Source organism: Polypterus senegalus, chromosome 11 (assembly GCF_016835505.1).
Source record: "Polypterus senegalus isolate Bchr_013 chromosome 11, ASM1683550v1, whole genome shotgun sequence".
Classification (NCBI taxonomy): Eukaryota; Metazoa; Chordata; class Cladistia; order Polypteriformes; family Polypteridae; genus Polypterus; species Polypterus senegalus.
Window position 1 is genome coordinate 65,713,312 of NC_053164.1, and position 16,290 is coordinate 65,729,601.

The 16,290-nt window shown below is 39.0% G+C and overlaps 1 protein-coding gene across 1 annotated transcript in view; it reads right to left on the reverse strand.

Moving 5' to 3' along the window:
* LOC120538565 (macrophage mannose receptor 1-like) overlaps positions 1-16,290 on the reverse strand; it is a 69,806-nt gene that overhangs the window by 31,062 nt on the left and 22,454 nt on the right. Inside the window, exon 3 of the mRNA XM_039767961.1 lies at positions 12,844-13,176. Coding sequence (XP_039623895.1) covers positions 12,844-13,176 — 333 coding nt within the window. The remainder of the gene's footprint in view (positions 1-12,843; positions 13,177-16,290) is intronic.

The window sequence follows — 16,290 nt, forward strand, 5'->3', positions numbered from 1 at the left end:
CGTCCGAGTTGGTGGGCGTGGCTCTGCGAGTTGTCGTCATATCCAATGGTCTTGGAGTTGGTGGGCGTGGCTCCATCCTGCGTGCGCCATAGGTGTCTTACTTATCGGCGGCTTAGTGAATCCACGCCCCTTCTGGCGTGCTTTCCATGGGTGTCTTGCCTTAGTGAATTATATATATAGATGGGACTCTTAATAGGTCATCCTACATCCAAGAAGTGTTTCTAGAACTTGGATAAAAGTAACTCCACAAGGTTAAAGCCATCTGATAACAAAGTTACAGTTGAATCTAAGGTTGTGTGTGGACAGTGGAAGTGAACAGGATATCCCACCTGATTGATGATGGTCAAAAGCTTTTCTTGTTATGTTCAGATAAGCTGAACGTTTTGTTTTAATTTAAAACTGTAGCTTGTAATGGCGGACAGTCAACTCTTTTATACCTGTATACATCTGGAATGAGAAGACTCAAGCTGTCCCAGCTTGCTGAGGAAATTTGGCAAAGTACATTTTTATACAGGAGGAGCTCAAGCAATGGTAAAATCTAGAGCTGGGGTGCCCAATCCATCGATCGTGATCGACCGGTAGATCGCAAAGGTAGTGCAGGTATATCGCATTGCATTAAAAAAAAAAAATTTAAACGTTAGTCTATCATATATCTTCCCTATGGCATTTGCCACTTGATTGACATACAGGGCGGCCAGTCTGAGGTCTCTTTTCTTCTGTCATCCTGCACGCACGATCAAACGTGCGAGCTACTGCAAAACTCCGGCTATCTCAGTGATCTAGTTAACCTTCCAATATATATCAACTAAAGAAGGGATTTAAAAAAAAATTGTTTGGGGAGGGTATGGGCTGGATGTGGAATTGGAAGAGCATTTTTTTCTCACAATGTCACAATCGAAGGGCGTTTGTCTGATCTGTCAATCTATCTTTGCTATTCCAAAGAAGGAAAATGTGGAAAGGCATTTTCGAACTGTTCATAAAAACTACGAAACTGATGTCCTTCCAAAAAGCAATCTGAGAAAGAGAAAGTAGAGGGAACTAAAATCGCAGTTAATCGGACAGCCATCATTTTTCACTCGGCTGAATTCAAAAGCTCCTTGACTGCATTATTCGGCTCTACTTATTTATGCGAGTCAGCCTTTTCCCACATGACGATTATTAAATCCAAATACTGTACTGACCATAAATGTATTGAATTGTTATTGTGCCATAAAGGTTATTCAGTTATGCAAGGTAAGACAACATACATTTCATGTATAAAGTATACTCAGTATATACTGTATATATATTTTGTCACACACGGCTGGGGTTCTTACCCGGCCGGGATGCCTAGAAGGTCCGGAAGGTGGCAGTAAAAGCTTCCGGGTCAGGAGGACACAACCGTCCTGGAGCAGGAGAGGACCACGGGAGAGGAGGAGAAACTTTCCAACTCGTTGGGACCCGTGGCCACCGCCAGGGGGCATCTTAAGCCTCCTAGAACCTGAGAGAACATTACTTCCGCCACTCTTGTCAAGATGGCGGAGGAACCTGCCAGGGGCGCCCGGAGTGCTTCCGGGGCAAAGGGCAGCACTTCCGCCACACCAGGAAGTGCTGCCGGAAGATCGTCATCAGCCACCTGGAGCACATCCGGGCAGGAATAAAAGGCGCCGCCTCCCAGCAATCTGGGAGCTAGAGTCGGGAGAGGGAGCAGGACGAAGCTCCCAGGAGGAGATTGGCGGCCAAGGACTGAGAGAAAAAAAGATTATTGGGTGATTATTGCTTTATGCATTGTGTGGTGTTTTGGGACTGTGTTTATTTAATGAATAATAAACGTGTGACTTTTATAAAGATGTGGTCTCCGACTGGTGGTGTCCGGGCAAGTCTCACAATTTATATACAGTGATCCCTCGCTATATCAATCTATCGCGATTTTTTCTCATACACGCTTACGTCACTACGCATGCGCTTTCTGAGAACTTTTATCTAAGCCCCACGATGGCTCCTAAACGTGCTGCTTTTTCTAAGCCTTCTGACAATAAAACTAAGTGCCGGAGGAAGATGCTTGCTATCCAGAAGAAGGTGAAACTCGTGGATATGATCAAAGATGGCAATGCCCTACAAAAGCCTCCTCACACATATGAAAACACAGCGCCAGCAACTTCCTATCAAGATGTTCTTCAGCCGCGCACCCAGATACCCACTGCCTACTCTTAGTACTCCTTCAGCGGAAGAAGACAACGATGCACCTGCTGAATATACTGCACCACCTGAAGATTCTCCTACTGAGGTTGTGCCTTCATAGGTTAGTGGTTGTGTGTAAGAACTGTGTGTGTGTAATTAAATGTACAGTACAATAATCTACTATATAAAAGCGCTCGGGATTGTCCTTCCGTCCCGTGAGTGCAAAGCGTAGCAGTATTCCGCTAATCACAGACTTACTACTTGCGGCTTGTGGTACGAAGCGACGCGATGTGAGCAGAGTTCTGCTGCTCCCATCATCCCCTTGCTTTTGTGCGCGATGCGCTGGAAAAATAGACAAAATTATGTCTCTGGAAATAATTAATGTTGATGGAGTACAAATGTCTCATCGCGTAGTAAATATCAGGGGAGATGGTGCCTGCTTATTCTCATCTATAGCTTATTTAGTGCATGAAACTCCGTCTTTAGCGGTACAGATTCGGGCTGACATTGTACGACTTTGGACAGGCACTCGAGGGGATAAAAAAACTTAGGTTTTCGGGAGATGTTATGAATGGGCACTTTAAGGTTCTCATTCCCTACACTTACATGCCTGATGTACACATGGAGCGCACACAAATTGAGGATAAAAGTCGGTCGCCTTAAAAGGCGGGTGAGCCTAGTAATAATATATTTGTAACGTCTAATATGTCTTATTTTCTCTTATTTTGTCTAATATATTGGGTAATACGAGTGTAATGGTGACTAAAGTGTGTAATTTCATGTCTAGTGGGCTCTAATAATGTTAAAAAACGTATTTAGAAGGTCGTAAACAGGTTTTCTATACTCTAACTGCAAAAATATTCGATTTATAAATAAAGAATCCTACTTTGCGAAAATTTATTTATCACGGTAGAGTCTGGAACGGATTAACCGTGATAAAAGTGGGTTCACTGTATATATATATATATACTAATAAAAGGCAAAGCCCTCACTGACTGACTGACTAACTCACTCACTCACTCATCACTAATTCTCCAACTTCCCGTGTAGGTAGAAGGCTGAAATTTGGCAGGCTCATTCTTGACAGCTTACTTACAAAAGTTAAGCAGGTTTCATTTCGAAATTATACGTGTAACGGTCATAACTGGAACCTACTTATGTACATATATACGGCCATAGCCCGCAGCTCGAGAGATAGCACAAGCACAGCTGAGAACCTTCGATCCATGTACTCCGAGCAGCTCACGTGAACTGACTGTGAATGCAGTACGCAGACAACAGGCAAGAGCTCCAAAGAGTGCTGAACAAAAAACGCATTACGCAATTGAGACGGCAGCAAAAGAATATGAAGCGAGTGACGCATACAAGCATATTCATAAGTGCAGCTATTGTGGAAAGAAAGCACACGGTGGAAAAAGTCAATGTGGTAAAGAAACAGAAAAAATATCTTATTTCTAAATGTCGCAAATATATTCACATGTACTTAACCTATATTACAACTATATACACATACAGTGGTGTGAAAAACTATTTGCCCCCTTCCTGATTTCTTATTCTTTTGCATGTTTGTCACACAAAATGTTTCTGATCATCAAACACATTTAACCATTAGTCAAATATAACACAAGTAAACACAAAATGCAGTTTTTAAATGATGGTTTTTATTATTTAGGAGAAAAAATCCAAACCTACATGGCCCTGTGTGAAAAGTAATTGCCCCTTGTTAAAAATAACCTAACTGTGGTGTATCACACCTGAGTTCAATTTCCATAGCCACCCCCAGGCCTGATTACTGCCACACCTGTTTCAATCAAGAAATCACTTAAATAGGAGCTGCCTGACACAGAGAAGTAGACCAAAAGCACCTCAAAAGCTAGACATCATGCCAAGATCCAAAGAAATTCAGGAACAAATGAGAACAGAAGTAATTGAGATCTATCAGTCAGGTTATAAAGCCATTTCTAAAGCTTTGGGACTCCAGCGAACCACAGTGAGAGCCATTATCCACAAATGGCAAAAACATGGAACAGTGGTGAACCTTCCCAGGAGTGGCCGGCCGACCAAAATTACCCCAAGAGCGCAGAGACGACTCATCCAAGAGGTCACAAAAAACCCCAGGACAATGTCTAAAGAACTGCAGGCATCACTTGCCTCAACTAAGGTCAGTGTTCACGACTCCACCATAAGAAAGAGACTAGGCAAAAACGGCCTGCATGGCAGATTTCCAAGACGCAAACCACTGTTAAGCAAAAAGAACATTAGGGCTCATCTCAATTTTGCTAAGAAACATCTCAATGATTGCCAAGACTTTTGGGAAAATATCTTGTGGACTGATGAGACAAACGTTGAACTTTTTGAAAGGCAAATGTCCCGTTACATCTGGCGTAAAAGGAACACAGCATTTCAGAAAAAGAAGATCATACCAACAGTAAAATATGGTGGTGGTAGTGTGATGGTCTGGGGTTGTTTTGCTGCTTCAGGACCTAGAAGGCTTGCTGTGATAGATGGAACCATGAATTTTACTGTCTACAAAAAATCCTGAAGGAGAATGTCCGGCCATCTGTTCGTCAACTCAAGCTGAAGCGATCTTGGGTGCTGCAACAGGACAATGACCCAAAACACACCAGCAAATCCACCTCTGAATGGCTGAAGAAAAACAAAATGAAGACTTTGGAGTGGCCTAGTCAAAGTCCTGACCTGAATCCAATTGAGATGCTATGGCATGACCTTAAAAAGGCGGTTCATGCTAGAAAACCCTCAAATAAAGCTGAATTACAACAATTCTGCAAAGATGAGTGGGCCAAAATTCCTCCAGAGCGCTGTAAAAGACTCATTGCAAGTTATCGTAAACGCTTGGTTGCAGTTATTGCTGCTAAGGGTGCCCCAACCAGTTATTAGGTTCAGGGGGCAATTACTTTTCACACAGGGCCATGTAGGTTTGGATTTTTTTTTCTCCCTAAATAATAAAAACCATCATTTAAAAACTGCATTTTGTGTTTACTTGTGCTATATTTGACTAATGGTTAAATGTGTTTGATGATCAGAAACATTTTGTGTGACAAACATGCAAAAGAATAAGAAATCAGGAAGGGGGCAAATAGTTTTTCACACCACTGAATAAATTAGACACCTAGACACACACAATCCCCACACGTTCCCCAGTCCTTTATCTGAACTTTTGATTTATATAAAGGAGAGTTGTGTTTGTGGAGGGATGGAGAGTTAAGGTGGTTGGGGGAGTCACGTCATCATCTCCCCTCCCATTCACTTCATTTCGCTTCAAGCTGAGCTCTGCAGCTAATGTGGTCTTGCGGAAACAACTTTGTGACGCTGCCGCCAAATACTCACAGAAAAATCCACAAGTTAATAGACACGCTGTCGCTAGAGTTTCTCCTCACTCTGAATCCTCCAGGCACTCCAGAGCATAATCTAATTTTGAAGGTTGGGGCACCAATAATTTTACTGAAAAACTTACAGCCACCGAAACTTTGTAACGGCACGAAACTTCAGGTCACATGTCTGCAAAAGAACCTAATTGAGGCAACTATTTTTACTGGCAGTTGCTCAGGGGAGAGAGTTTTTATTCCTTGCATCCCCGTTATACCCTCTGATCTCTCATTTCAATTCAAATGCCTCCAAGTTTCAGTAAGGCTCTGCTTCACAATGACAATTAATAAGTCTCAGGGACAGACCCTACAAAAGGTTGCCATTAATTTGAGGCAAGATTGCTTTTCACATGGCCAACTATATGTTGCATGCTCAAGAGTAAGCTCGCACAGCATGGTCATATTACAACGGGAGTGCCGAACTGACAACGTGGTATACAAAGAGATCCTTAACAAATAATTATTGGTATATTTTCCCTCAGTTTAAAAAGGTTTACTTTTCTTCTTAATAAAAATTTAAAAGCAGTACTTCGCTGCTGCTAAGCGTGGGTATTTTGCTAGTATATATATATATATATATATATATATATATATATATATATATATATATATATATATATATATAAAATTTTTAATGTAAGGTAGATCATTTCGACCTGGTCATTTTAAAAGTAGCTCCCAAGCCGAAAAAGTGTGGGCACCCCTCATCTAGAGTATTGGACAGATGAGAGAATGATGACTACTGCAGTTACTGTACACATATCAAGTTGACAACACGTCCAAAGTTGTAAGGAGGTAAAAACAATCCACATGTAGATTTGATTTTGAAAAGTTGACTGCAGAATGAAATGTAATGCATATGATAGCAGTTTAATGCTAACACATGCATTAAATATCTACTACATATTGAAAGTGAACAGTGTAAATGTTAGTGATTTAAAATATACAGTATATTCAAAATGTTTTGCATTTGGCAAACTCATTCCCATGTACAACCTCTATTGCCCTCAAAATAGGATGCACTGTTTATGCACTTGGAGTCCTACCAGAGCACAAACGTGGGATTTTTCTGACACAATATTGTTGTGGAAATTTTGTGTTCTTTCAGGACAGATGAAAGTTTATAATATTATGAAAATTTCTGGGTTCTGCACACAGCAAGGCATAAATAAAAGCATGTTAAAGAAAGTAACAGCTTAGTTTGGCTATAATTTCAAGTGTAAAAGAATGAGATAATATTGGACTAAATCTTCACAAAACATGGTTTGACAGCACACATTTTTTGATACTATTTGAGACTGTTTAGAATACTTGGATTCTATGCATTTTTATAGATGAAACACTTTAAAAATCAAGCCTGATTTTGAAGGGGTGTGTATATGTCTGGTCAGAGCAATCTGATTGTTCAGTTTGGTTCCAGTGATGTGATTGAAAGAGTACATACAAATGGGAGACACATGAGGAGGAATAAAGGTGTAGAATACATACTGAGTGTTACCTTGAAAGATGAAGTATAAAAATGTGCAGGAGGCAAGCAAGGCACCTCAAAATAATAGAGATCAAGATGCAGACTTTACTGAAATGCACTCGAGAGAGGGACTGCTGGTCAAGGGAGCTTCAGACAAATGAGGATATAGAGGAATGGTGCTATAGGTACATGTAAAGCAAGAGAATTCAAATATTTTTCAAATTATAAATGATTTCTACATGCACCTCACAGACTGTTATGGACATGAGAAAGCATTAATATGCCATCAGATATTTTGCAAACTATATCTTGTATTTATATATAGACTTAATTATAGCATGATTCTAAATTTAATATATTTAACTCAAAGCAACAGAGATAGCACTTAGACCTGAGGATCATATCCTCTCAATACCATAGTACGTTGTCTAATCCTTATCCGCTGCTGGTATGTTACTATCTCAGGCACACTTAAACTGACTCATTTGCTTCCTAGTGTTCTTTTAAGATTTGTTAATCATGTTTGATTGCCATCAATATAAGTCATGTGTCTGCTTGTGATGTCATATGAATCATTGTGCCTATTATATACCCACACTAGTAATCACTGACTGAGTTTTAAGAGGGTACTTTTTCAAATATTTTTTTAAGCAGGAAAAAATACTCAGCACTATGTTGGTCACAATACTACTACTATTATTATTTTTAACATTGTCAAGTTCCACTGTCATAATTTTGTTTGCTTTCACATCCCAGCTAACAATAATAATAATAATAGTAATAATACATTTTATTTATATAGCACCCTTCCCATGCACTCGTATCTGTTCTGCCTAAGAGAGATTTTTCATTTTTTTGAGGAAAGGAGTCAGAACATGAAACATAGTCAGGACGTCAAGCCGTAGTCAAAACCAAAAAATCAGGCCAGTCTGTTAGTAAAATTAGACTGTTACACCATAAAGAAGTCTGTCAGCCAAAAGGAATTTAAATTGCAAAAATCACACAACAAACACTGCTGGTTTTATCCTAAATTTGGATGAACTGGAAATACATAGATCAATTACATCACATATCACACACTTCTACAGTAAATAGTTATGGGAAAGACTGCAACAGAAGACATAACCGTAACAAAATGGTGGTGCACATAAAGAAACAAAACAGTGTTGTGGGATGACTGCTATCAAGAATGTAAAAATCCAGAAGTTTCACAAGCAGCAATTTAATCAAATGTGTCTTTGTGGATGTTTTTCCAAATACTTTATTAAAAAATGACTAACATCAAGATGTCTAAATATACTAGATGCATGAGTCCACTCAAGCATTTTGTTTCTGAACTCTGGAGGAATGTAAAAAATTTTTTGTCATACTACACGTCATTTTAGAAGGTTCTTATTGTTTGGTATTAGTTTAGGAACAATGTAAATGTATTTTATTTTGCCCTGTTTATCATTTATATGACATGAGTAACAGGTCACATGGTCACTGTTGTCTGTAACATATACTGACCGTTTGGTATAGAGCTGTGATGCCGACCAAGAGTATTCCTCATTTGGATAAAACTCAAATCTTAAGTGTAGTGAATTGCTTTTCCGGGTAGGCCAAGTTCTAGGTTTCGTTTTGATTTGCCTCAGTGCTTTGGTTGGCTGCTATATTTCTGATTTCTGGATTTGGTTTTTGCTGGTTCATATTATTATCTCCTGGGGTTTCATGTATAACGCCATGTGTAGAATTCACACTAAAACATGATGTACGGACAAAAACAGAAATGTTCATACACAGAAAAAGATTCAGATGCATAAAACTGTGCGTAACATCCAAGCACTTCCCCTTCATAAATCCCAATCAACAAGAATTTTAATGCACATGGATGTGCCTACAGTCCCCTGACTCCTCCCAGAATTCTGCATATTTTAATATGTAAATCAATATAAATAGCCCATTCTGTTCAGTGATTTGCTAAAAGACAAAGGCAAAAGCACGTGTAAAAAAGAAGAATTTCACCGAATGCAAAGTGGTGACACTGCTCAGTGAAGTAGAGGCAAGGAAAACATACTGTTTCATGACTTAGGCAGTGATATGAGGAACACAAGGAAATTGATGGTGTGGCACTCAAAAGTTCAAGTTCAAAAACTTGCACAGTGCCCAAAGTAAAAAAGAAGTGGTCAGATGTCGAAGTTGATGTGAAAAGGCGAGTGTCTGAGTGTCTTACGGGAGCATATTAGGGTTCCCGAACCCAGTTGTTGCATCTTAAACAAGCTTTCTCTTACACCGACAGGAGTGTGCAGACAGTGATTGCAACACAGAATATATTACATTCACAATATTACAGATCTCTGAACATTTTAGAATATTAAGATGTATACTTGATGCTGTTTTCATAATGAAATGCATTGAAGCATGTATTAAACATCCAGGTATTGTTTCTGCCTACAGCAAAATGCTAGGTGAGAAGAGTGAGACCTTGGATGGAGTAATTTATTGCAGTAGGGCTGTGTCTGAACAAAACCCCAATTCCTGTCCTTCTGTTTTCTTTCTCCACATAACCAATTGCCACACAATAAGAATCTGTAATAAATATAAAATCAGCTGTAAGCTTAGAACACTGATTCTTCAATACTTTTAAGGAACATTGAAAAATGTTCATTATATGTTTTTCCATCCATCCATCCAGGGTCATGCCAGTCCCAGTAAGCATACAGTGCAAGGCAGGAACAATCTCTAGATGGGGCGCCAGCTCATGGCTACCAGGGCGCCACTGTACTCTCACATGTTTAATTATTAACAGTATACATTATTTAAATTAAGTTAACAATTTTTCTGTAAAATGTAATATGCACTTCATCAAAAAAATATCTATATATCCTAGTATTCTAACAGTACACAGCTCCAAGAGGATAGCTCTTAGGAATCTAAATTGACTTAGAAGCCAGTCATAATCATCTATAAATACATGCATTTTTATTGAATTGAATTTAATTACTTTATTGTCATTGTATGCTACAATGAGAAAGAAAAGGCTCTCAAGCATTTGCCGGATTGAAGTAGTTCAAATAGACTGCAGCATGGTTAAGTGGAATCCATGCAGATGCTGGCTTATTTTCTGAGGCAATATGTGCTATAAATGTACTCTAGGGCTGGGAGCTGTATCCTGACAGTCCTCTGCATTCTCGACACAATCCGCAATAGAGCTTTCTGATCAGCTGCTGTAGAGTTGTGACACCACAAACAGATAAAATAGGTTAGAATACTCTCAGTAGTGCAGTGAGAGTAACAATGCTAAAGCAGCTGTGGTATTTGGAATAGTTTGGCCATTCCATACACGATTGTATGTTTACAGGTTTATTACAATCAGATGCCTTAAACTAATAAACAATAACCAATTAAATTCAGTGTATTTGATAAAGCCTGCACCATGGTTGTGAATCTAAAAAAGAAAGTAATACCACACTGAAACAGTAGCATTGCTTTAATTTTGGGTGCAGCGCGTTTGCAGATCCCATCAGAAAAGTTTGTACACATACTGTGAGGCTGTCATGAAAATGAGTGTGGCTTTACGCAGTTTTGATCATGGAAAAAGGTTTATGTAACATTTTTGGTGTTTACGAACCATTTATACATGAAGCCCCTGGTCTTTTTGTCACTGACAACAATCTCAGCAGACTCGGTCTCACAACATTCTTCAGGAAACCTCTCTGGCTCTATCATTAGCCAACCTAATCAAGTCCTCTAAATCATCTAACATCATGGTTAGGGTAATCCCTAAATATTTTCTCATAAGGTAATATATGTTTCAGGGTCTGCTTATAACTATTCTGACTCGTAAAGTCTGGGTTAAGCATCTGCCTTGCTATTTCTACTTCCAAAACAGTAAAAAGTTTTCAAATACAAATGACTAGAGAACAAAGAAAATCTTACTAATGGTAATTAATCATTTTGCTTCCTTTAAATAAGTCAAATTCTTATGATCATTATAAATCATAAATGGAAAAGTGGTTCCCTCAATCCTTCACACCCAATTTTATTGTCAAAAGTTCTTGATTGCCCACATCATAATTCTGTTAAGCCATCATAAGTTTTTTTTAAAAAAAGAATGCACAAGGATAAATTAAACCTGTAGAAGCAAATTGAGTGCTGAGAATAGCACTGAACCCTGTACTATAGGCATCCACCTCTACCGTGAGCTGTAAGTTAGGATCTTGATGTTGTAATACTCTAGTAAATACAGACTTAAGGTTCTCAAAAGCCTCTTGAGCATCTAGAGTCCAAATGAATCTTTTATGATTATTCTTTGTTAATGAATTAATAGTGTCTATTACCAAACCAAAGTTTTTAATGAAGAGGTTATAGTAGTTAGCATACACTAAAAATCTTTGTACATGTTTAATACTCTCAGGGTGTTTCCAATTAAAAAAAGCAGTTATTTCAGATTAATCCATTGTCAACCATAGATTTAAACAGTAAGTGTGTTTGTATGTAGGAAAGTAAATAATAATGATTCAATAACACAGAAGGATGCAGGGTACTGACAAAAGTAAACAGTACAGTAAAAATACTACTAATATACATTCTGTCTCAGCCTACCTACCAAGCCTACCATGTCGACCTGGTAGAGAAGAAAAATGCATCAGACAGAGAAAATGCACTCAGATATAGAACAAAGTGCATGTCCAGCAGATATGAGACAGTAGTGCTAAGTAGGTCATTAAATATGCCATCCCCAAAGACCATTTCATTGACTATTTATATAGAAGAGTCAAACCAAACCACTTTCTGTATTCAGGGCTGGATATAGTGGTGTGGTGGAGCTTTCATAAACCATTGCCGCTTTCAGCTCCCACAGAGTGATTTCAAGTCCCAGTCCAGTTCCTGTATAACCTGACTTCCTTTCTTTTTTTGGCCATAACCCAAAGATGTACCTACGTACTGTATAATGATTTTCAGTTCTAAATGCAGTTGTTATAAATTAACAATGGTTTGTGAGTATTCTTTGTGATAAACTAACACTCCGTTCAGGGATGGTTCCTGCTTTGCCAACAAATTTTTTGCTGCTAAAATGGGTTCTGAATTAGTGAATGGATGGATTAATTTTGGGAGCATTATAGTCCCTTCTAGGATTTGTTACTGAATATGGTGAAAAAGAAACGTCAGGTCTGGGCAAGTGCAGAGTAAAAGAAAATTATAATGAATATAATGATAGGAAGCAGAGATGGAGTGGCATTCCAGCCAGGATGGATAGTGTCTCTTTACCCAGCTGGGGGGTCATCATAATGGACAGGCAGCAGGAATGAATGGTATCCTCACCAACTGAGTTGTTATTCCCTTTTCCAGCCAGGAAGCTACCATGGATAGACAGTATGTGTGAAAGGGCATTCCTGTTGCAGTGGTTGGTGTTCTGTTTCCTGGTTGGGATGCAATGAGAAGTCAAGCAAAATGACACATTTTATTGGTTAACGTGGCACAACACCATGCTACTGCTGGTTGTGATGCTAAAATGTATATTAGAAGATAACCTAACTTGGTAAGTAAATCTAAATAAAGTTCTAGAGGAGCTCAATTACATACCACCAAGCTGAAAACTGCTGAAACCCCATAAATCTTCATTTGCAGCTCTTTGGAACTCAGTTTTTCAGATACCACCAGCAAAAGTGCCTTGGACAAAACATTTATTCTATATTTTGATAATCTCATCTATCAGCCATCCCATGTTCCTCAACCAAGGTCTTTTTTATTCACCAAACTATAAATTTTAACTACTCCATTCAAACTCTGTTTAACTTTTTCCTAATAATAGGTATCCACAATCCATATAATTAATTGATTGCCTACCATTGTAACACATGAAAGGCATTTCAGTACGGCTGATATTATCATTCCAGGATCCATCTGATTGAACAAATGCACAGAAGAGGTTTCTATCCCAGTTAGTATAAGTCACGTTTTCCCCACTTGACCACTGCCAGTTGTCTCTGTTACGTCTCAGTCCAATCCAGAATGAGTTCCCTTGAGAGACGTTTACCAGCTGCTGATTTATCTCTTCATTTTCAACTGTTGCCAGGTCTGTAAATGTACTTCTGCAATAACTCTGGGCAGCATCCCACGTCTGGTTGTTTGATACAAAGGTAAACGGGATGACACTGCAAGACATCATTGAGTATGACCCTGTAATAAAGAATTTGTTTAAAATAAATTTAGAAAGGGCTATGACAAGCCTTTATTTAAACAAGTAAAAATACCTTAAATTGATTTGTGCTGTATTTCGTATCTTACATGCATGATATATTGGTACTAGATTTCCTTTTTCCCTTTTTACATTCAATTGTCAAGTTTAAAAAAATCATTAAGTATGATTAGCTTATTCCTCATTCAATAAACAAATACCTAATTAATTTCTTCTTTCAACAAGTGTAATTTGGTTCACTTTTCCCCTTCCAATTGTTCAAATCCTGCTTTGTATAAAAAGTGTGTGGTCAAGATTTAGAAAAATTAATAAATTCATGTTTATTGTATTGTTTTATATTATGCTAACATTTTTCCATTAATCCAGATTGTTGCGTGGATAAGAAAGTGGGAGATTTTCCTTAAGCAATCCAACTTGTGACATACACCTATAGCTGATCGTCTTCAGCCTTTGAGCAAGGCCCATGTTCTTAGCATACAGTGCATCTGGAAAGCATTCACAGCACATCACTTTTTCCACATTTTGTTATGTTACAGCCTTATTCCAAAATGGATTAAATTCATTTCTTCCTCAGAATTCTACACACAACACCCCATAATGACAACGTGAAAAAAGTTTACTTGAGATTTTTGCAAATTTATTAAAAATAAACAAAACTGAGAAAGCACATGTACATAAGTATTCACAGCATTTGCCATGAAGCTCAAAATTGAGCTCAGGTGCATCCTGTTTCCCCTGATCATCCTTGATATGTTTCTGCAGCTTAATTGGAGTCCACCTGTGGTAAATTCAGTTGATTGGACATGATTTGGAAAGGCACACACCTGTCTATATAAGGTCCCACAGTTGACAGTTCATGTCAGAGCACAAACCAAGCATAAGGTCAAAGGAATTGTCTGTAGACCTCCGAGACAGGATTGTCTCGAGGCACAAATCTGGGGAAGGTTACAGAAAAATTTCTGCTGCTTTGAATGTCCCAGTGAGCACAGTGGCCTCCGTTATTCGTAAGTGGAAAAAGTTCGAAACCACCAGGACTCTTCCTAGAGGTGGCCGGCCATCTAAACTGAGCGATCGGGGGAGAAGGGCTTTAGTCAGGGAGGTGACCAAGAACCCGATGGTCACTGTGTTAGAGCTCCAGAGGTCCTCTGTGGAGAGAGGAGAACCTTCCAGAAGGACAACCATCTCTGCAGCAATCCACCAATCAGGCCTGTATGGTAGAGTGGCCAGAAGGAAGCCACTCCTTAGTAAAAGACACATGGCAGCCTGCCTGGGTTTTGCCAAAAGGCACCTGAAGGACTCTCAGACCATGAGAAACAAAATTCTCTGGTCTGATGAGACAAAGATTTAATTCTTTGGTGTGAATGCCAGGCATCACGTTTGGAGGAAACCAGGCACCGCTCATCACCAGGCCAATACCATCCCTACAGTGAAGCATGGTGATGGCAACATCATGCTGTGGGGATGTTTTTCAGCGGCAGGAACTGGGAGACTAGTCAGGATAAAGAGAAAGATGACTGCAGCAATGTACAGAGACATTCTGGATGAAAACCTGCTCCAGAGCGCTCTTGACCTCAGACTGGGGTGACGGTTCATCTTTCAGCAGGACAACAGCCCTAAGCACACAGCCAAGATATCAAAGGAGTGGCTTCAGGACAACTCTGTGAATGTCCTTGAGTGGCCCAGCCAGAGCCCAGACTTGAATCCGATTGAACATCTCTGGAGAGATCTTAAAATGACTGTGCACCGACGCTTCCCATCCAACCTGATAGAGCTTGAGAGGTGCTGCAAAGAGGAATGGGCAAAACTGGCCATAGATAGGTGTGCCAAGCTTGTGGCATCATATTCAAAAAGACTTGAGGCTGTAATTGCTGCCAAAGGTGCATCGACAAAGTATTGAGCAAAGGCTGTGAATACTTATGTACATGTGATTTCTCAGTTTTTTTATTTTTAATAAATTTGCAAAAACCTTAAGTAAACTTTTTTCATGTTGTCATTATGGGGTGTTGTGTGTAGAATTCTGAGGAAAAAAATGAATTTAATCCATTTTGGAATAAGGCTGTAACATAACAAAATGTGGAAAAAGTGAGGCGCTGTGAATACTTTCCGGATGCACTGTACATTATTCTGTAGTAGGAAATACTTTACCACTTCTTTTTTTTTTTTCCTTTTTATTAATTTTATTGCAATCCATACAAAGCAATCAAGTTTTTACAAAAAAAAAAAACTGAGTTAAGAACAGATGAGCAAGCCAAATGGCGTGAGATTTAAGGCTTGTAAACATACCTAAATTAATAAATTCTCTGTGCTTTATGAGCTTATTTTAAAATATTACTGACTGGATCCTGCCATGTTTTGAAAAACGTCTGTACGGATCCTCTAACTGAGTATTTGATTTTTTCCAGTTTCAAATAGTATAACACATCGGTTTCCCACTGACTTAAAAGAGGAGAGTTTGGGTTCTTCCAGTTTATCAGAATAAGTCTGCATGCCAAAAGAGTAGTGAATGAAATCACAATTTGTTTGTCTTTCTCCACTTTAAGCCCCTCTGGAAAAACCCCAAACACAGCTGTTAATGGGTTAAGAGGAATTGTGAGTCCAAGGCTGTCTGAAAGGTAATTAAAAATTTTTGTTCAGAATAATGTTAATTTGGTGCAGGCCCAGAACATGTGACCCAGTGAGGCTGGGACTTGGTTGCAACGTTCGCAGGTTGGATCATACCCTGGAAACATTTTGGAGAGTTTTAGTCGAGACAGTTGTGCTCGATATATAATTTTAAGTTGTATAATTGTATGCTTAGCGCATATGGAGCTCGAGTGAATTCTCTGCATTGCTACTTTCCACTCCTTTTCTGATATATTAACACTAGAATTACCAGAGCCTACGAAAAAACTCGTAATTCCGTCCCACCTTAAATCGCTTCTTAAATCCCTTCACACCTCTCCGCCAGCGTCCTTTGTCTTCTAAATGTGCTGTGATAAAGAGAAGCAAGAAGCAGCCGGCTATTCCATCCCCCCACCAATTTAGAGCGTGCACGAACTTCTCTCAGCTCATGCCTTGATTGAGTATCTGGGAGTGAAGTGGAGTTTTAGAGTGGA